General features: G+C 47.3%; 1 protein-coding gene across 3 annotated transcripts; it reads right to left on the reverse strand.

Annotated features, from left to right (window-relative positions):
* Positions 1–560: 560 nt before the first annotated feature.
* On the reverse strand, positions 561–15,872 carry LRFN5 (leucine rich repeat and fibronectin type III domain containing 5). Of its 3 annotated transcripts, XM_006026246.2 has the most exons (3): positions 14,476–15,872; positions 12,851–13,563; positions 561–970 (listed from the first exon to the last, which is right to left on the reverse strand). In XM_006026246.2, the coding sequence occupies exons 1-3, from the start codon at positions 15,861–15,863 to the stop codon at positions 861–863; spliced, it is 2,211 nt and encodes a 736-aa protein (XP_006026308.1). In that variant the 5' UTR covers positions 15,864–15,872; the 3' UTR covers positions 561–860. The 3 variants fall into 3 exon arrangements, with proteins under 3 accessions (XP_006026308.1, XP_025062950.1, XP_014376622.1); XM_025207165.1 differs by lacking the exon at positions 12,851–13,563; XM_014521136.2 differs by lacking the exon at positions 561–970 and having other exon boundaries at positions 12,028–13,563.
* Between the last annotated feature and the right edge of the window lie 196 nt (positions 15,873–16,068).

The following is a 16,068-nucleotide window of genomic DNA, read 5'->3' on the forward strand; positions in this document are numbered from 1 at the left end:
TTGTGAAGTCAAAGGCATTAACATTGGCACCTGTGCTAGCATTGTGCCAAGTGCTTTTCTCCAATATCCTGGGGGTTATCATGAGGGTAACACCAGCTTGTTGGAACAACTAAGCACTGTTCACAGGGTGAGGGAATAATCTGCCCATTCCTCTGTGGAAGTGATGCTATGGCAGCGAGATGGGTATAAACACCGTATATCAGGATTATTTTTCTTGGCTGTACAAGAAATCCTTCTTAGGTCTGAACCCTGGATGCTCTCCTCTCCATCCTAACACCAGAAGACAGAGCAGACTTGCACCCCTGGAGACTAACTAAATACTAGACGCATTACACATGCTGTCTTTAACCCAAGCTCATGTCAGACGTGCCGCGCGGGGTCAGAGCAAAGATGCACAGGGTGCGACTTGCCCCTTCCAGGATGCTCAGATTAATGACAGATTGGTAACGTACTCGGAGATCGGTGCGCCTGGCATTCAGTGATGACCACCCCAACGCCCATCCTTGGCCAGTCAATCAACATGCCAACACCATCATAGTAAAACATTTATTTGAGGGTGATATAAGTTACTGTGTTTACAGTCCGTGAACTCACCACTGGCAACATGTAACATGAATTAATACTGAAGCTGTTGCCACCACATGTTTTTTTTTGTTTGTTTTTTTTTCCCCGCCTTATTGTTATTTTATAAAAATCTCGAAGGCCAGAAAAGATATTTAGACTGGATGTGGAAGTCAGGGGAAGGGGAGTCCGTAAGAGGGATAAATGTTTATGTGATGCAGCCAACCTGGGTGGCTTCTTGGTTTAGGCTGTAGATGTCAGGTAAAAGTTTCTGCTGGGCCGAGCACTGGTTCAACCAATTAATCTTCGGTGAGTTGGAACCGTATGGATTTTGGTCGAGTTAAAACATCAGTGGCAACACTTTCAGGAGGTGGTGGAGGGCACGCGGTCGTCTGATGAACTGCAGCTTCTGTTCAAAGAGACAAAACAAAGATGGTAAGGACATGGGATGTACGCTTCAGCCCTTCATTGAATCATAGACATTGCATACATGGGGCCTACGAGAGAACCCCTCCGCTTGCCAGCAGGTTCAGTCCCAACCGCGTCGCACACCAACCAGACAAACCCCGCGCCCTTGAACTACAGTTTTGGGGACAGAGGAGGAGGTGGGACATCCCTGCCATTGTACAGTAACATGGAAAAGGCTTGTCCATCAGAAGCAAGGCCAGGGGTTAAAAGGCTGGTGCTGACAAACATAAATCTCAATGACACACAATGAATAACGATGAGGAGATGATGCACGGAGTAACACGCTCGCTGCACACTGCACGGTCCCCTGCACGAACGACTGGACCACCAGGACCCATCCGGGTCCAGCCCGGCCTCGGAGGCAGTGGGACGAGGGCACCCACTGCTGTGACACGACGGGGTTACCGCGCATTGCTTCAGCATCGTGCTGCGCCGGAGCCGCCCCCGGTCCTGTGGGCTCTGCAGGGGGGTGCAACCTGCGCCCCTTGTACCAAAGGGGCAGTGGCGAAGGAGCAGATGTTTGAGCCCCACTTTTGGAGCAGGCCCTGAGTGAGCCAGACCATGTTACTGTCTTGCTGAGGTTTCTCAGGGGCTTGCAGGGTGCCTAAGGAGAGACTGCTTCTTCACCCAGGTTATTCCTGCCCCATGACAGACCCCTCTGTGCTCCCAGGAGGAGCTGCAGTTGTGTCGCTGCTGGACCACGTAGCACAGCAGGAGGAGACCAGGTTTCCCTCACTAGCATCTTCTCCTAGCACCCTCCTGGATACAAGGACCAGCTGTCCCAGGTTTTCCAAAGAAGCTGCAAATGTGCACAGTCCCTGAAACAGGACGTTTCTGTGGCACTAAGCTGCCTTTAGGCCAACCTGCCTGGTCTCTCCCGTGACATGTGCCTGCTGTGCAGCACGGAGGAGGCTGCAGGGATGCTGCTGACTGTGTCCTGCTCCATAAGTCTGTGCAGCCCCCCAACTGCATCCTGATATTGCTCCCTGCAAGTTCAACATCTTTGCTTGTGAAGTGGGGTGTCTTGGAGTCGGCCTGAACGCTGCTCTCTCTAGATACAGGGGAGCTGGAACAAGCCCAAGCTGGCTGCATGGGCATCATTCAGCACTACCTACCCTGTCTCGCCCATCGGCCTTGCAGTGCAGCATGTGTGATGCCACCTGTCTGGGACCTTATGGGAAGTGGTTCTGCAGGCACAGCCCAAAGGGAAGTCTCCTTGCCAGGCAGGATGCAGCAACCTGGTGAGAGGGATAGACAATTGCCCACGGCTCTCACGCGATCGGAGCTTGGGTTAAGCTTCAAGGCTTGCAGGAACAGCGCCATGCAGCTGGATGAGCCTTTGCCACATGGGGAGGGGAGCTCTCACGAGAGCATCTAGGCAGGGGTGTTTTATAAAATGCCCTTGCTACTGCAACAGGCACTGAACACACATGTCCAGAAAACATGGGCCCTGCCCCGAAGAGCTAGAAAGTGGGGGAGAGTATCATATCTGCAGGGAACAACAAGCCAACCAAGCAAACAAATCTCCCCCGTAATGGACGGCGGTGCCTGCAAAACCCTGCTGCCGCTCCTGTCTGCTCATGCATGCAATATGATTCTACATATCTGATGGCAAGGGAATGGAAATCAGGACAGAAATTAAGTGGCACTTCTACAGAAAGCTGATAGTGTGAAAGCAAGATGAGCTCAGTTCGTGGTTAGCCATGTTATCTTGATCTCCACGGCTGGCATTATCAAGAAACAATCTAGCCCACTTCTAAAGCACAAAAGGAAAAGAGAGAGTGCTTAAAGATCACCTCGTGAAATGCAGCTTGTCTCAGTGAAATGCAAATAGCAGGTTTCATTTGCTTAGATCCATATAGATGGACAGTGCTTGTCCTTGCACAATTACTCTTCATTCAGTACTTGTGCTGTAAGGAATAAGCCATGTATTGGCTCTTAGCTTTGGGAAGATAAGCTTTCCCTTTTCATAACATCATCCTGCTCATGTGACTCATGGAGCTGGCTGGTTGCATTCAAAAACCTCTTGGCTAGGGACAGGAATTACACATAAATCGGTATAAGTGACTGGAAAACAATTCAATCTGTAACACGACAGAAGTTCAGCACACATGGACCGCTTACAAACTGGTTTAAGATAAACCTGGATGTAGTATCAAACTTAACTAATTTCGAAGTTTAATAACTTAATTTAACCTGTCCCAGATCCCCTCAAGATTGAAGTGAACTCATAATCCCCCAGCATCCCAGGATGCATTGCCCCTCCCCTGCAACCCCCCCCCCCCCCCGGGGTGGACAGGATAGCCTTGGCCCAAGCTGCCTGCTCCAGTCATGTGGGAAGGCATGCTCTAGCGCCCCCCAGCTTCTGACTTTGGCCACTGCAGGCACGTGGCTGCATTTCTGAATCAAAAGTGCATGTCTGTTCACTTGCTTAATTGGTTCAATCTACGCAGCTTAGACTAACCTGCAAAGACTGCACTGATTCAGCCTTGGGCTTTTTTACTCTCTTTTTAACCCCTATAACTAAACTGGGCAGGGTGATTCTAAGAGGGATTTATTTGAATAGGCAAACATAACCATATCTATCGATAGATAGATAGATAGATAGATAGATAGATAGATAGATCAGACCTATACATACATACATACATACATATATATAGGCCTATATATACACATACATACAACCATACATATGTATGTATGTGTATATATGCATGTATATAGGCCTACACACACACACACACACACATATATATATCTATAGGCCTAGATAGACAGATAGATTGGTCTATCTATCTAGCTATCTATCTAGGTCTGATCCTAAACACTGCACATATCCCAACTTCCTTCCATCTAGTGCTGGATTTGAGCAAGTACAAAAAGCAAGAAAGATCACAACTGCACTGTAATTGTAAAAGCGAGAGTACAGCATTGACTTGTGTCAGTACACAACACAAATAATTTGAGCTCCCAGCCTCTGCACAGAGAGAGGAAGAACATCGCCGTTGCTTTTAGGTGGCGTTCCAGTTTGATTGGCTTCAGAAAACGAAGCGAGGACAGGAGGCGGCGCACATTGCCAAGTGTGATTTGTTGCTTCCGCAGGATCTAGAGGGCTACTTCCATTGTGAAAGGCTAGAATAAGAATCAAGAGAAAAGGACTCTACAGGAAGGGTGAGAGAAATAATCAATATGTTGTCACTTCAAAGCAGGGGATGTCAAGCCTGCTGTGGGGAAGGTGACTTACCTAAGGCACGTACCATCACTGGCAGGGAACTGCAAACAAGGGCTGTGACCTGGGACATGAAAGGGGCCAAATCCAGCGATTGCTTAGGTGAAGAGTGGTGTGATGCATTGTTTCTTACTTTTACAAACCAGCGTGAGGTTATAGCCGCTGTTAGCTCAAACATCAAGGGAAAGTTTGCCCACGTACGTGGACACGACTTTCACAGAAAATTCTGTGATATACAACAAAGTGCAACATAGCTATGAAAAGAAAGCACATGCATTTATTTGAATACAGGAAAACAGAAGATGACGTGACCTGCAGCTAAAAAAAGAGACAACACGTGGGGACACCTTCGTCATTGAAAGGTTTTGTAGCTAAGGTTTTAGCCTATACAGTGCATCTCTCACAACTAGCAGTGACCTAGGAGGCATGTGGACATCTGTTTGCAAATAGAAAATACTGGAGAGATGGTTTTAGTTATTAGGACTTTCCCAACATGTGTGTGTGTGTGTGTGTGTGTGTGTGTGCGCGTACTTGCTTTTCTAATTAAAAACAAAACCAAACCTGACCTAACTGCAATCAGGCCACATGTAATAAATGCTGCTTACCAAGTCACCTAGGGTAAGTACATTTTTAACACAAGAGGAAAAGCCCCTGTATTTCCTGACCAGCACAGTAAGAGAAGAACAAATTGTATAGCTGGGCCAGTAAAACTTCCAGCAAGGACTGTTTTACTTCTGCTGAGCCGCACCTTCTAACACCAATGCTTTCTTTTAAAACAGAAGAGGCAAAGAAAAGTAGTGATGAATAATGACAAGCGATAACAATGCTATGAAACAGCCCAGCGTGCAAACTCCCCTTCTGCTGCTTGTAGCATTAATAAGCTAGAAAAAGCCCTCAGCTTCTCCCTTCTCTGCATGGGGAATGCAGTCGTGATTGTTGTCAGCCTTGCTGGTGAAACAGGCAGGGGAGCAAGCAGTAGGACTGCCAGGGCCTTTGCAGGGAGCAAATACAGCTGCAAAACTCCTGAAACAGCCAAGGGAAGTGTGAACAGGAGGCGGCTAGTCAACCCCTCAGCTGTGCTGGCTCACCGTGACTTCTGCTAGCTGCGAGGGTGGCGTGCAAGGGTGCATTTGGGCTTCCGGGTGGTCATTGCTGATGCAAAGTACGGGCACGAGAAACACTGGCCAGTGGCTGTTTCAATGTGAACGAAGACCATGAATTTATTGGCAGCAGAGCTAAGACTTCTCCTAACTCTGCAAAGCACCATGTGCCTGTCTTCTGCACCAGGCCTCCTAGACACAGCTCTATCTCTGCCAAGCGGTCCCCACAGACTGCTCCTCTGCCCCGGACTGACAGCCTGGGCAGGGCTCACAGGTAAGAGTCCAATCATGCCACGTGGTCCAAGGCTGAATGCTGGGAAACAGGGGCTCTGTCTGAGCAGGGAAGTTCAGAGCAGCTCCGCTCCCCTTGCGGGGAGATGCCCGGCTCTTGCCCATCAATGGCAGTGACAGAGAGTGCAACACACGATGTGCTTTGGATTAACACACTTGTAGTTTTTCCAGTATCCACGCTCGGGTCATACAAGACATGCTGTTATATCCTGGATAAGTCTATAGGAAAAAAATGGGTATATTCCAACATGGCTGGTGTTGATAAGCTCACACGGAGTAACCTGTTCCAGCAGTACAGCAGGCAAGTACAAGGTTGTTCTTGGACAAGGCAAATGGACCATGATAGCAAAACTGTACATCTGCCTGACAGCGAGGACCGTGCATGGGATGCACCTGGATGCAGCAGCAGGAGCGGGACACAGAGCTTCCAGCCTGCCGCCGGGATCTCGCGGGCATGCAGCTGGCAAAGCTGGCAAACCCAGCCTCAGAGAGCCGAATCCTTCACGTTAGCCACAGCAAGACGGCTGATACAGCAACAGCAGATCCACAGGAACCCAGGAAAGGCCAAGTCTTCTGCTTGGCATCCGGATAGGGGCGCACCCAGGAGCATCGACCCTCTGTTCTTCCAGCTAAATAACTATGCCCCTGCAAGTTCAGCCAGCTGTTTCCTTGGCGAGCCCTAGTCTCTGGAGGGTGCAGGTTTAGCAGTATCCTATATGGCAGAATAGGAGATGGAGTTTCAAAAGGCTTTAGATGGGATTTTGTTTCCCCATTATTATTCTACCCGTGCGGGTCGGCAGAGGTGCGTAAGACAGAGAAAATTTTTGAGCAAATAAAAGCCCATTGGCACAAGTAAAGTCATGTTTGCATCTAGAACTGAGCTGCCTGATATATTCATCATAAAGAACATGCCCGGAAGGTAACAAGAAAAGCACACAGAACAACTCACACAGGAAACACACACTTTGAATACCGCCACCCTGTTTCTCCATCCAAAACATGATTTATACCAAAACGGATGCGTTTTCCTTTAGCTGAACAGTGAAGTTCAGTAGGAAAGATTAGGAAGAGCAGTGACAGGAAACAGGTGCCAGAAGTTATAGTTATAGCTATATAGATATATCTAGATAGCCACACCTCTCTCTATATTTATCTATTTATATAGATAACTATGGATATATATCTATATACAGATAGATATATCTAGATCTAGATCTATCCATTTATAGATAGATCTAGATCTATATATAGATGCATCCATATCTATATCTGTCTATATATAGATAGACCTATAGATTTAGATCTATCTACATATAGATAGATCTAGATCTATCTATCTTTCTACACCTATATCAATGTATTGTGAAACGCTGTGTTGAAGATGCTGGTGAGGATCAGAGGAGACCCTGTCTCACATCCACATTCACGCTGCGCCACCGGACCCGGGTTTGTCGTCCGAAGATGCTTCATCTGATTTCACGTCGAAGCTCCTCTGCTGAGCAGCCGCTAAGATACATCCCTTGTGCGATTCCCCCGGGGACAGCGGACCCCTGTGCTGAGGGGACATCCAAGGGGACCGCCACCGCAGCATTATGTCCTCCTTGTTCTCTTAGGACTGAACATGACCCAAGTGTTGAGCTGACTTCTTTAGCGGCGTGGATTTCCCTTGACCTTGCTAACCCTGTGCCTCCTCTCTGGAAGGGTGTGGAAGATCTCCAGGATTTCACAAAGCACATGCATGGGCACATTTTGCTCTTCTGACCCTCTCCTGCATAACTCAGGCCCAAACCATTGGCACCATTGGCTTTGGAGAACAAGAATAACAGTCTCCTCTTCCCAGGGTATTTCATGCTTTGGATGAATCAAATCTGTATACACTGAGATGTCCTACTTGCTGCAGGTGCAAATGGCATCTGTTTCCTTCCCCGTGCAGATATGTATGGGTCTGATGAAGGGAGAAAGCTCCATACGAAGAACTTTCTCCTATATCCCAGCTCACTACTCCTATAATATTATCACCGAATTAAATCAGACACAGTGACATATGGTCCCCTTAAGCTGCTTATATAAATGTGTCGTTGATGGAATTTTTAGCTTTAGTGTTTAGAGAACTAATTCCTCAGAGTAAAAATAAATAAATAAATAAATAAAAAATGAAGAAGCTATTAATATTTTAGCACATTCACCAAAACGTTAGACACACATTACTTCCAGTTGCAGACAACATATCCTGCATTGCCATTTGTTATTTTTAAACCACACACGATTAAAACAAACATCTCAGCAGGGGAAAAAAAAAAATCCTTTAAAGCTCCCTTCTTACCTAGGAACAGAGTCAATATACCGGCTCCTGAGGTTTTAGTTGATCATTCAACACATGGTATTTTTATTCCTCATGCCCGACAAGGTCCCCTTTTTAAGACTACTGGAAGCAGTATACATGCATTGGTATGGTTTGTCATTTATTATAACAGCCAATGCATATGCATGCATCTCCTTCAGTAGGAGCGTAAACGTACAGGGAAACCCCAAGTGTGTCCATTCTTCCATCAGGACCTGAATCTTGCAATTTTCAGTATGAGTTTTTGTTTCTTTATTTACATGAAGCATATGCAATTCTTTAAAAGACTTTTTTTTTTCCTCCCAACTCAAATTGAGAATGCAGCCAAGGACAACAATAAATCTAGGGCAGGTTGCAACTGAAGTCTTCTGATGCAGTGCAAAAGGTTTCTTTCTTAGCCCAAATCTGCAGCGCCTTCATAGACGTAACTCCCAGAGACAGCAAAGGGAGGCTTGTCTGCATGATCAGCCTGACAAGAGGCTTCACTGATCAAGAACTGGGATCTCTTACAACAGAGCAGTGGGATTTATTTGGCTTTAAGTACTAAAAGCACCAAGAGATAAAATAACTTATTTTTTTTTTTTTACCGGGGATCAGAACCTCTTTTACTGAATTCCCCAAATCCTTTAAAATACAAATAAAGCTAAGTAAATGGAAAAAGCCCTGCAAACTTAATGACCTTAAAGAACAAAAACGATGCTAAAACTACTTAGTGGTGATTCCATAGCTTTCTACAAATGTCACTCCATTACATTATCTCCGTTTTAGACCTGGAGCCCAAATGAGCTGAGATCAGGTGAAGTACAGCCGGTTTGAAAAACTGGGGCAAGAAAAACCACATCTGCTTTTGTTAAATTAAAAATAAGAATGTTTCAGCTGTCAGGCATCCATTGCCACACATTTACACATTTATACCATCCCTGAAATGACTTTATCATCACGTATGAGTCCATTCGCATTTGCTACCCTTCTCTATTCATTGCTACCTGCATCATTTTCAAGAGGGTTTAAACGACAAGGTACGGCAGTCCAATAACAGGTTAGTCCCCAGCAAGGACTGGCCCCTTCGGCCGTACCCAGGTACCGGACAAAATCTCCAAACACTATGAAAATTTGCAGAAATAGCACCAGGCTGGGCAGGGAGAGGATTATGAGTATTTGCACAAAGATTACACACCCTCAGCTCATTCCTGCCCTGCAATGTCAGAGATCTGGCTCATCAGGGGAGGGAAGAGGCCCTTTTTTCAGCTGCTGCTAATGCTCACTCTGCACTTGCATCTAACCTGAACACGGGGCTGGTGCTAAGAGGGGAAATGGGAAAAAATCCAGCATTTCTCCCATGTAGGCCAGCACTGGTAGAGGCGCCTGCCTGCAAGTCTGCAGTTAGCAAAGACCCCCATGCGCGCCGCACCCTGGAAAAGGCACTGTCCTTTCCTGTCTAACCCAGGAGCCGAGGGAATAGTACCGCAGCCGCAAGCTGTGTTGGCAAGTGGAGGCTGCTGTAACGAGAGGGCCTGGCTCGCTTTGGCAGATGCTCCCCTCTACCTAAAAGCTCGCCTGGTCTTTTTCTCTACGCTTCTCCCTGCTGACGTGGAGCTCCGGTCCGCACCCCCGTTGCCATCGGTGTGAATTTACAAGGACGGGGGCTGCCGACACACAGTGACATATGGTCCCCTTAAGCTGCTTATATAAATGTGTCGTTGATGGAATTTTTAGCTTTAGTGTTTAGAGAACTAATTCCTCAGAGTAAAAATAAATAAATAAATAAATAAAAAATGAAGAAGCTATTAATATTTTAGCACATTCACCAAAACGTTAGACACACATTACTTCCAGTTGCAGACAACATATCCTGCATTGCCATTTGTTATTTTTAAACCACACACGATTAAAACAAACATCTCAGCAGGGGAAAAAAAAAAATCCTTTAAAGCTCCCTTCTTACCTAGGAACAGAGTCAATATACCGGCTCCTGAGGTTTTAGTTGATCATTCAACACATGGTATTTTTATTCCTCATGCCCGACAAGGTCCCCTTTTTAAGACTACTGGAAGCAGTATACATGCATTGGTATGGTTTGTCATTTATTATAACAGCCAATGCATATGCATGCATCTCCTTCAGTAGGAGCGTAAACGTACAGGGAAACCCCAAGTGTGTCCATTCTTCCATCAGGACCTGAATCTTGCAATTTTCAGTATGAGTTTTTGTTTCTTTATTTACATGAAGCATATGCAATTCTTTAAAAGACTTTTTTTTTTCCTCCCAACTCAAATTGAGAATGCAGCCAAGGACAACAATAAATCTAGGGCAGGTTGCAACTGAAGTCTTCTGATGCAGTGCAAAAGGTTTCTTTCTTAGCCCAAATCTGCAGCGCCTTCATAGACGTAACTCCCAGAGACAGCAAAGGGAGGCTTGTCTGCATGATCAGCCTGACAAGAGGCTTCACTGATCAAGAACTGGGATCTCTTACAACAGAGCAGTGGGATTTATTTGGCTTTAAGTACTAAAAGTACCAAGAGATAAAATAACTTATTTTTTTTTTTTTACCGGGGATCAGAACCTCTTTTACTGAATTCCCCAAATCCTTTAAAATACAAATAAAGCTAAGTAAATGGAAAAAGCCCTGCAAACTTAATGACCTTAAAGAACAAAAACGATGCTAAAACTACTTAGTGGTGATTCCATAGCTTTCTACAAATGTCACTCCATTACATTATCTCCGTTTTAGACCTGGAGCCCAAATGAGCTGAGATCAGGTGAAGTACAGCCGGTTTGAAAAACTGGGGCAAGAAAAACCACATCTGCTTTTGTTAAATTAAAAATAAGAATGTTTCAGCTGTCAGGCATCCATTGCCACACATTTACACATTTATACCATCCCTGAAATGACTTTATCATCACGTATGAGTCCATTCGCATTTGCTACCCTTCTCTATTCATTGCTACCTGCATCATTTTCAAGAGGGTTTAAACGACAAGGTACGGCAGTCCAATAACAGGTTAGTCCCCAGCAAGGACTGGCCCCTTCGGCCGTACCCAGGTACCGGACAAAATCTCCAAACACTATGAAAATTTGCAGAAATAGCACCAGGCTGGGCAGGGAGAGGATTATGAGTATTTGCACAAAGATTACACACCCTCAGCTCATTCCTGCCCTGCAATGTCAGAGATCTGGCTCATCAGGGGAGGGAAGAGGCCCTTTTTTCAGCTGCTGCTAATGCTCACTCTGCACTTGCATCTAACCTGAACACGGGGCTGGTGCTAAGAGGGGAAATGGGAAAAAATCCAGCATTTCTCACATGTAGGCCAGCACTGGTAGAGGCGCCTGCCTGCAAGTCTGCAGTTAGCAAAGACCCCCATGCGCGCCGCACCCTGGAAAAGGCACTGTCCTTTCCTGTCTAACCCAGGAGCCGAGGGAATAGTACCGCAGCCGCAAGCTGTGTTGGCAAGTGGAGGCTGCTGTAACGAGAGGGCCTGGCTCGCTTTGGCAGATGCTCCCCTCTACCTAAAAGCTCGCCTGGTCTTTTTCTCTACGCTTCTCCCTGCTGACGTGGAGCTCCGGTCCGCACCCCCGTTGCCATCGGTGTGAATTTACAAGGACGGGGGCTGCCGCTCTGGGACCCCTCATTTATCCCACAAGCTGGCACCTCTGGAGACCCACGTAAGGCAAGCCCTCGCGTGGCCTGGCCCTGTGCTGCCCTGCGCACGGCATGCCTGCACCCTGCATAGGCAGGAGGGCGTCTGGGGGCTAACCGCGGCCGACCTGCCTGGAGCCGGCATGCAGGCGGACGTGGTCGCCGGGTGTTGTGGGGCTAGCCCAACCCATAGCACCGAGTCCAGCCTCGACGCTTCACCCAAAACATGCACCCGCACCGGCTGGGGTTTCCAAGCAGGGCGGACGCTGTCCCCTTCCCCCTCTCCGTCTGGGCCAGCTCTTCCACGGAGACGCTGCCGTCCCACCTTGAGGCAGCTCCGCCAGGAGTGCGACTGAGCAGGGTGATGTACGTTAACACTGGCTGGATAGACTCATTGAATATTTTATTTTACACAACATAACAACACAGAGTTGTTGTTTCTGTACAGCATTTGCCTAAAAACAAAGGCAACACCATGGTCACTGAAAAGAAATATACAGTCTGATCGGTTTAAAAAATATCGTTTTACTGACTGATCCATAAGTGGTCTTTTGCTAGTGTGAGGAAACAGCATTTCCTTTATAAAAGGCTTTTTTTTGTTTGCTCGTTTGTTTGCTTTTCTGTGAAAACTCTCTTGTTTTCTGCGACTGCAGAACCAGGAAGCCAGTCCTAGAGTAGGGGAAGGCACTGGTGCTGTCTCATGCTTTTCTCCCTTAATCTTTTTTTTTATGGTTTTTATTTAAATCTTTGAATGTTGCCTTCGGTCGTGATATTATTTTAAATTAAATTAAGTTAAACTTAAAACCTGTGTGCACTGGGTGGCTTATACGAAACCCTGCATGAACAAGCCGTACATCATCGAGACACGAGTGGAATTCCAAATCCCAATTTCCTAGGAGAGAGAGTTCCCAGACAATGTTTGGTGTTTTGTTTCTCATTAAAATAAATAAAAATTAAAAAAAAAAAAAACCAAACAAAAAACAAGCAGGTCACACAGTGCTTTCCAATATCCACTCAGAACTCGAGAAAGTTGCTTTTCCACTATCCACGTCAGACTTGTCTGACTGAATTAGCATCCCATTCATAGACAAGCTCCTTTTAGACCATAATCCACCTGTGTTCTGGGAGTTAACATAACAATGGTATTCCATTAATTCTCCATTCAGAGAGTACCTGCGCTTTGCTCGGGATGTTTCGGCTGGCAAAGTGAGAAACTTACTTGGCTTTGATTGTGCTCTTTTGTACATGGGGGCCCCTTTGACGGCGTCGGGGGGACGGCTAGCTAACTGCAGTGCAGTGGAGTTATTTCTGTTAGTGTTCTGGGACTCGATATTCGTGACAGCTTCGCTCTGTGGCTCGTTGCTTGGCTTTGGCCCTGGCTTTCTCTTCTGCTTTTGGGGGGCAGAAGTGCTGGAAGTCCACGTGTGAGGCAAAGCAGAGGTAGTGGTAGTGGAGTCCTGGCTCGAGCACGTGTCTGACGACTGAGTCACGTTGTCGTTCGGGACTTTGCAGCACTGGACGCTCTCCTCGTGCCCGACGACCTGTTTGGACATGGAATGGGGCATCGCCCCGCTGCAGCCTTGAATCTGAGCCCCGTTGGTCTGGGAGTACACGTTGTTGACGTTGGTCACCTTGTGCTGCCCGTTGTTATTACACACTTTGTACCTGATCATTAGGATGATGATGAAAACCAGCACCGAGGCCACGATAATCCCACCGATAATGATGATCATGGTGCCTCCCAGGAACTGGGACTGCATGAAGTGGCACCGCACATAATCCTGCTCCGTGGTGAACTGTATGCACCCCACGACCCTGGTGGCAGTGAGGGAGGTGATGCCGTCGTCGTAGATTGCCAAGACACACAGGTCGTAGACAGTCCCCGCGGCCAGGTTGTTGACCAGGAAGGTTTTGCTCGTGGGAGGTATCATTCTGCGAGACAAGGGAACGGGTGTTAGCCAACACGACAATCGCAATCATCTCCCATCCCCATGCTCTGAAGTCGCCGGCCGTGGGATTGCCATCCGAGTTTGACACCCCTCACCACGATGTGTTGTGTCAGGGCATACTAACTGAAGGCACTTGCACCCAAGTCAAATGGCCATGGATAGTTTGCAGGGGTGTAGGTTGTAGCCATGTTGGTCTAAGGACATAGGCAGACAAGGTTCCTTGGGTGAATTTGATATCTTTTATTAGACCAACCCAAATGGTTGGAGACCATGGATAGTTTGTGCCTTGACTTAGTAGAGCTGGCACAGCTAATTGCCCCACGGGGCAGGGTGGGGGGGAGCTCTGGCTTGCAGCCACCATGAGGCAGGGGGGGAATAGAAGAAAAAAAGGAGAAATCACTGGTGACAAATTGGTTTGGAAACGTTGCATTAGCCATCTTAAAAACAAATCCACTTAGCACACACAACACGTCTGCACGTGCTGTACCCACGGACTGGGAGAAAGCTGAGGATAGCACTGCAGGGCCTGAGCAGGAACGCATTTGTGGACATCTTCCTCCCCCACTTTCGAAAACAGAAGGTGTTAAAATCCATTTAACTCATCTAACTTTACAATCCTCCTGCTAATCAGATTACCTGAGAGGATTAAGGGTCGGTTTGGATTATCTAAAAATAACGCTATTCACAGTAATTTCCCCATTTGTTAGTGAAAATTGCATTAGTCGTTCACAAGGCTGGCACCATATGCTTTGGAGGGCAGCGCTCTGATCAGCCTAAATGGTATTGTAACCACGCCGCAAAACGGACTGAAATGAAACAGTACATTAATAAATCAATAAGCGGCGGCTTGATGGAGCACTAAGTGCAGATATAGATGCAGATGGATCTGTCTTACCTGTAAACAAGTGAGTCATCGTAAGTGCCATTGTACTGGATCTGGAACATACGTATTCCAGGTATATTTCTTTGAAAATTAAATTTCAGCAGGGCGGTGGACGACGTAGCTTCCGCCACTACCACTTTCTTGTCCTGGCTGCTTTTAGTATCCCCGTTATTACTGCTCGCGTTGGAACCCGACTTGGTGGAAGTCGAGATATCCGAGGAGCCGGGGTCGGGCTCATGGATGTGGTTTGTACTGTTTAGCAAATGAGGGAGTTTGATGATGTGCAGATCCACCGTTTGCGTGGCTTCTCCTGCCGGGTTGGAAGCTATGCAGGTGAAGGAACCTGTATCCTTGACCGTGGTTATCAATATGTCAAGCGTGCCGTTGTCATACACCAGCGACCTTGTTGCATTTGAAATCAGTTTGCCCTCCGGTGAAATCCAATGGATCGCTGGCTCTGGATCTCCGCGGGCCTTGCATCGCAGGGTGGCCCTTTGGCCCTCGAGCACTCTCAGCTCGTGCGTGTGCCTGGTGATGAGCGGGGGCTCGCACAGGAACTCCTCCTCTGGGATCGACCAAAAGTACCGACCGGAGAGCAGCGGGGGAGAGGCGCACGTCTCTAGGTCGTCTTCTCTGGAAAGGCGCCTCAGCCACAGGAGCTCGCAGTTGCAATGCAAAGGGTTCCCACCAAAGCTCAACGCAAAAGTCGAGGGGCTGATAATTCCTGAGGTTGCTAATACCTGAGCTCTCTGAAAGAGAGGATCAGGCGGCAGCTTCTGCAGTTTGTTCGACGTGACATCTAACCTGGTCATCTTGTGGAGATGGGAGAAAGTCCCCTTAGGAATGTGGTCAATCATATTATGGTCCAGACTGAGCGTGTGCAAGCTAACCATCTTCTCCACAGCATCCCAAGGGATGGTTTCCAGGTTGTTATAGGACAAATCCAGTTCCTCCAGGGCCAAAACATCATCAAACGCTGTGGAAGAAATCAAAGTCAGCTGGTTGTTGTTCAGTATCAAGTGGTGCAGATTGGAAAGCCCACTAAACATGTCATTGGTGATCTTAGTCAATCGGTTGCTGTTCAAATGCAAAGCCCGCAAATTGCGCAAATCAGCAAACGCATGGGGTGTAATAAAACTTATTGTATTCCTGGACAGCGTCAGGTCCACAAGGCTGGTCATATTGGCAAAATCTTTCCTTTTGATATTTGTAACAAAATTGTCTGCCAGCCGCAGCTCCACAGTCCTTCTGTCGATGTTTGGTGGGACAAATAAAAGCCCTTTCTTGGCACAAAGGGTTGCGAGATTCGGAGACAAGATTTGACAGACACAGCGCTTTGGGCAGATCTGGGCTCTCACTGCTACGCCAATGAACAGCAGATACAAAAGCAGTTTTTCCATTGTAGATCAGGTTTAAGAGCCTGCAAGAGAACAGACAGCACATGGTTACGATCTCCAGGCAGAGGCCTGACCCAACGCAGAGCAGCACGCGTGCAGCGGGGAAGCAAGGAAAGGCGGATTCGTGCTGGGGTTAAGGCACAGGCCTGGCACTAGGATGACATGGGTCCCCTTCCCATCTCATTCAGTGGCAAACCCTGTGGATGGG

Source organism: Alligator sinensis, unplaced genomic scaffold (assembly GCF_000455745.1).
Source record: "Alligator sinensis unplaced genomic scaffold, ASM45574v1 scaffold209_1, whole genome shotgun sequence".
In the NCBI taxonomy this organism is placed as follows: Eukaryota; Metazoa; Chordata; order Crocodylia; family Alligatoridae; genus Alligator; species Alligator sinensis.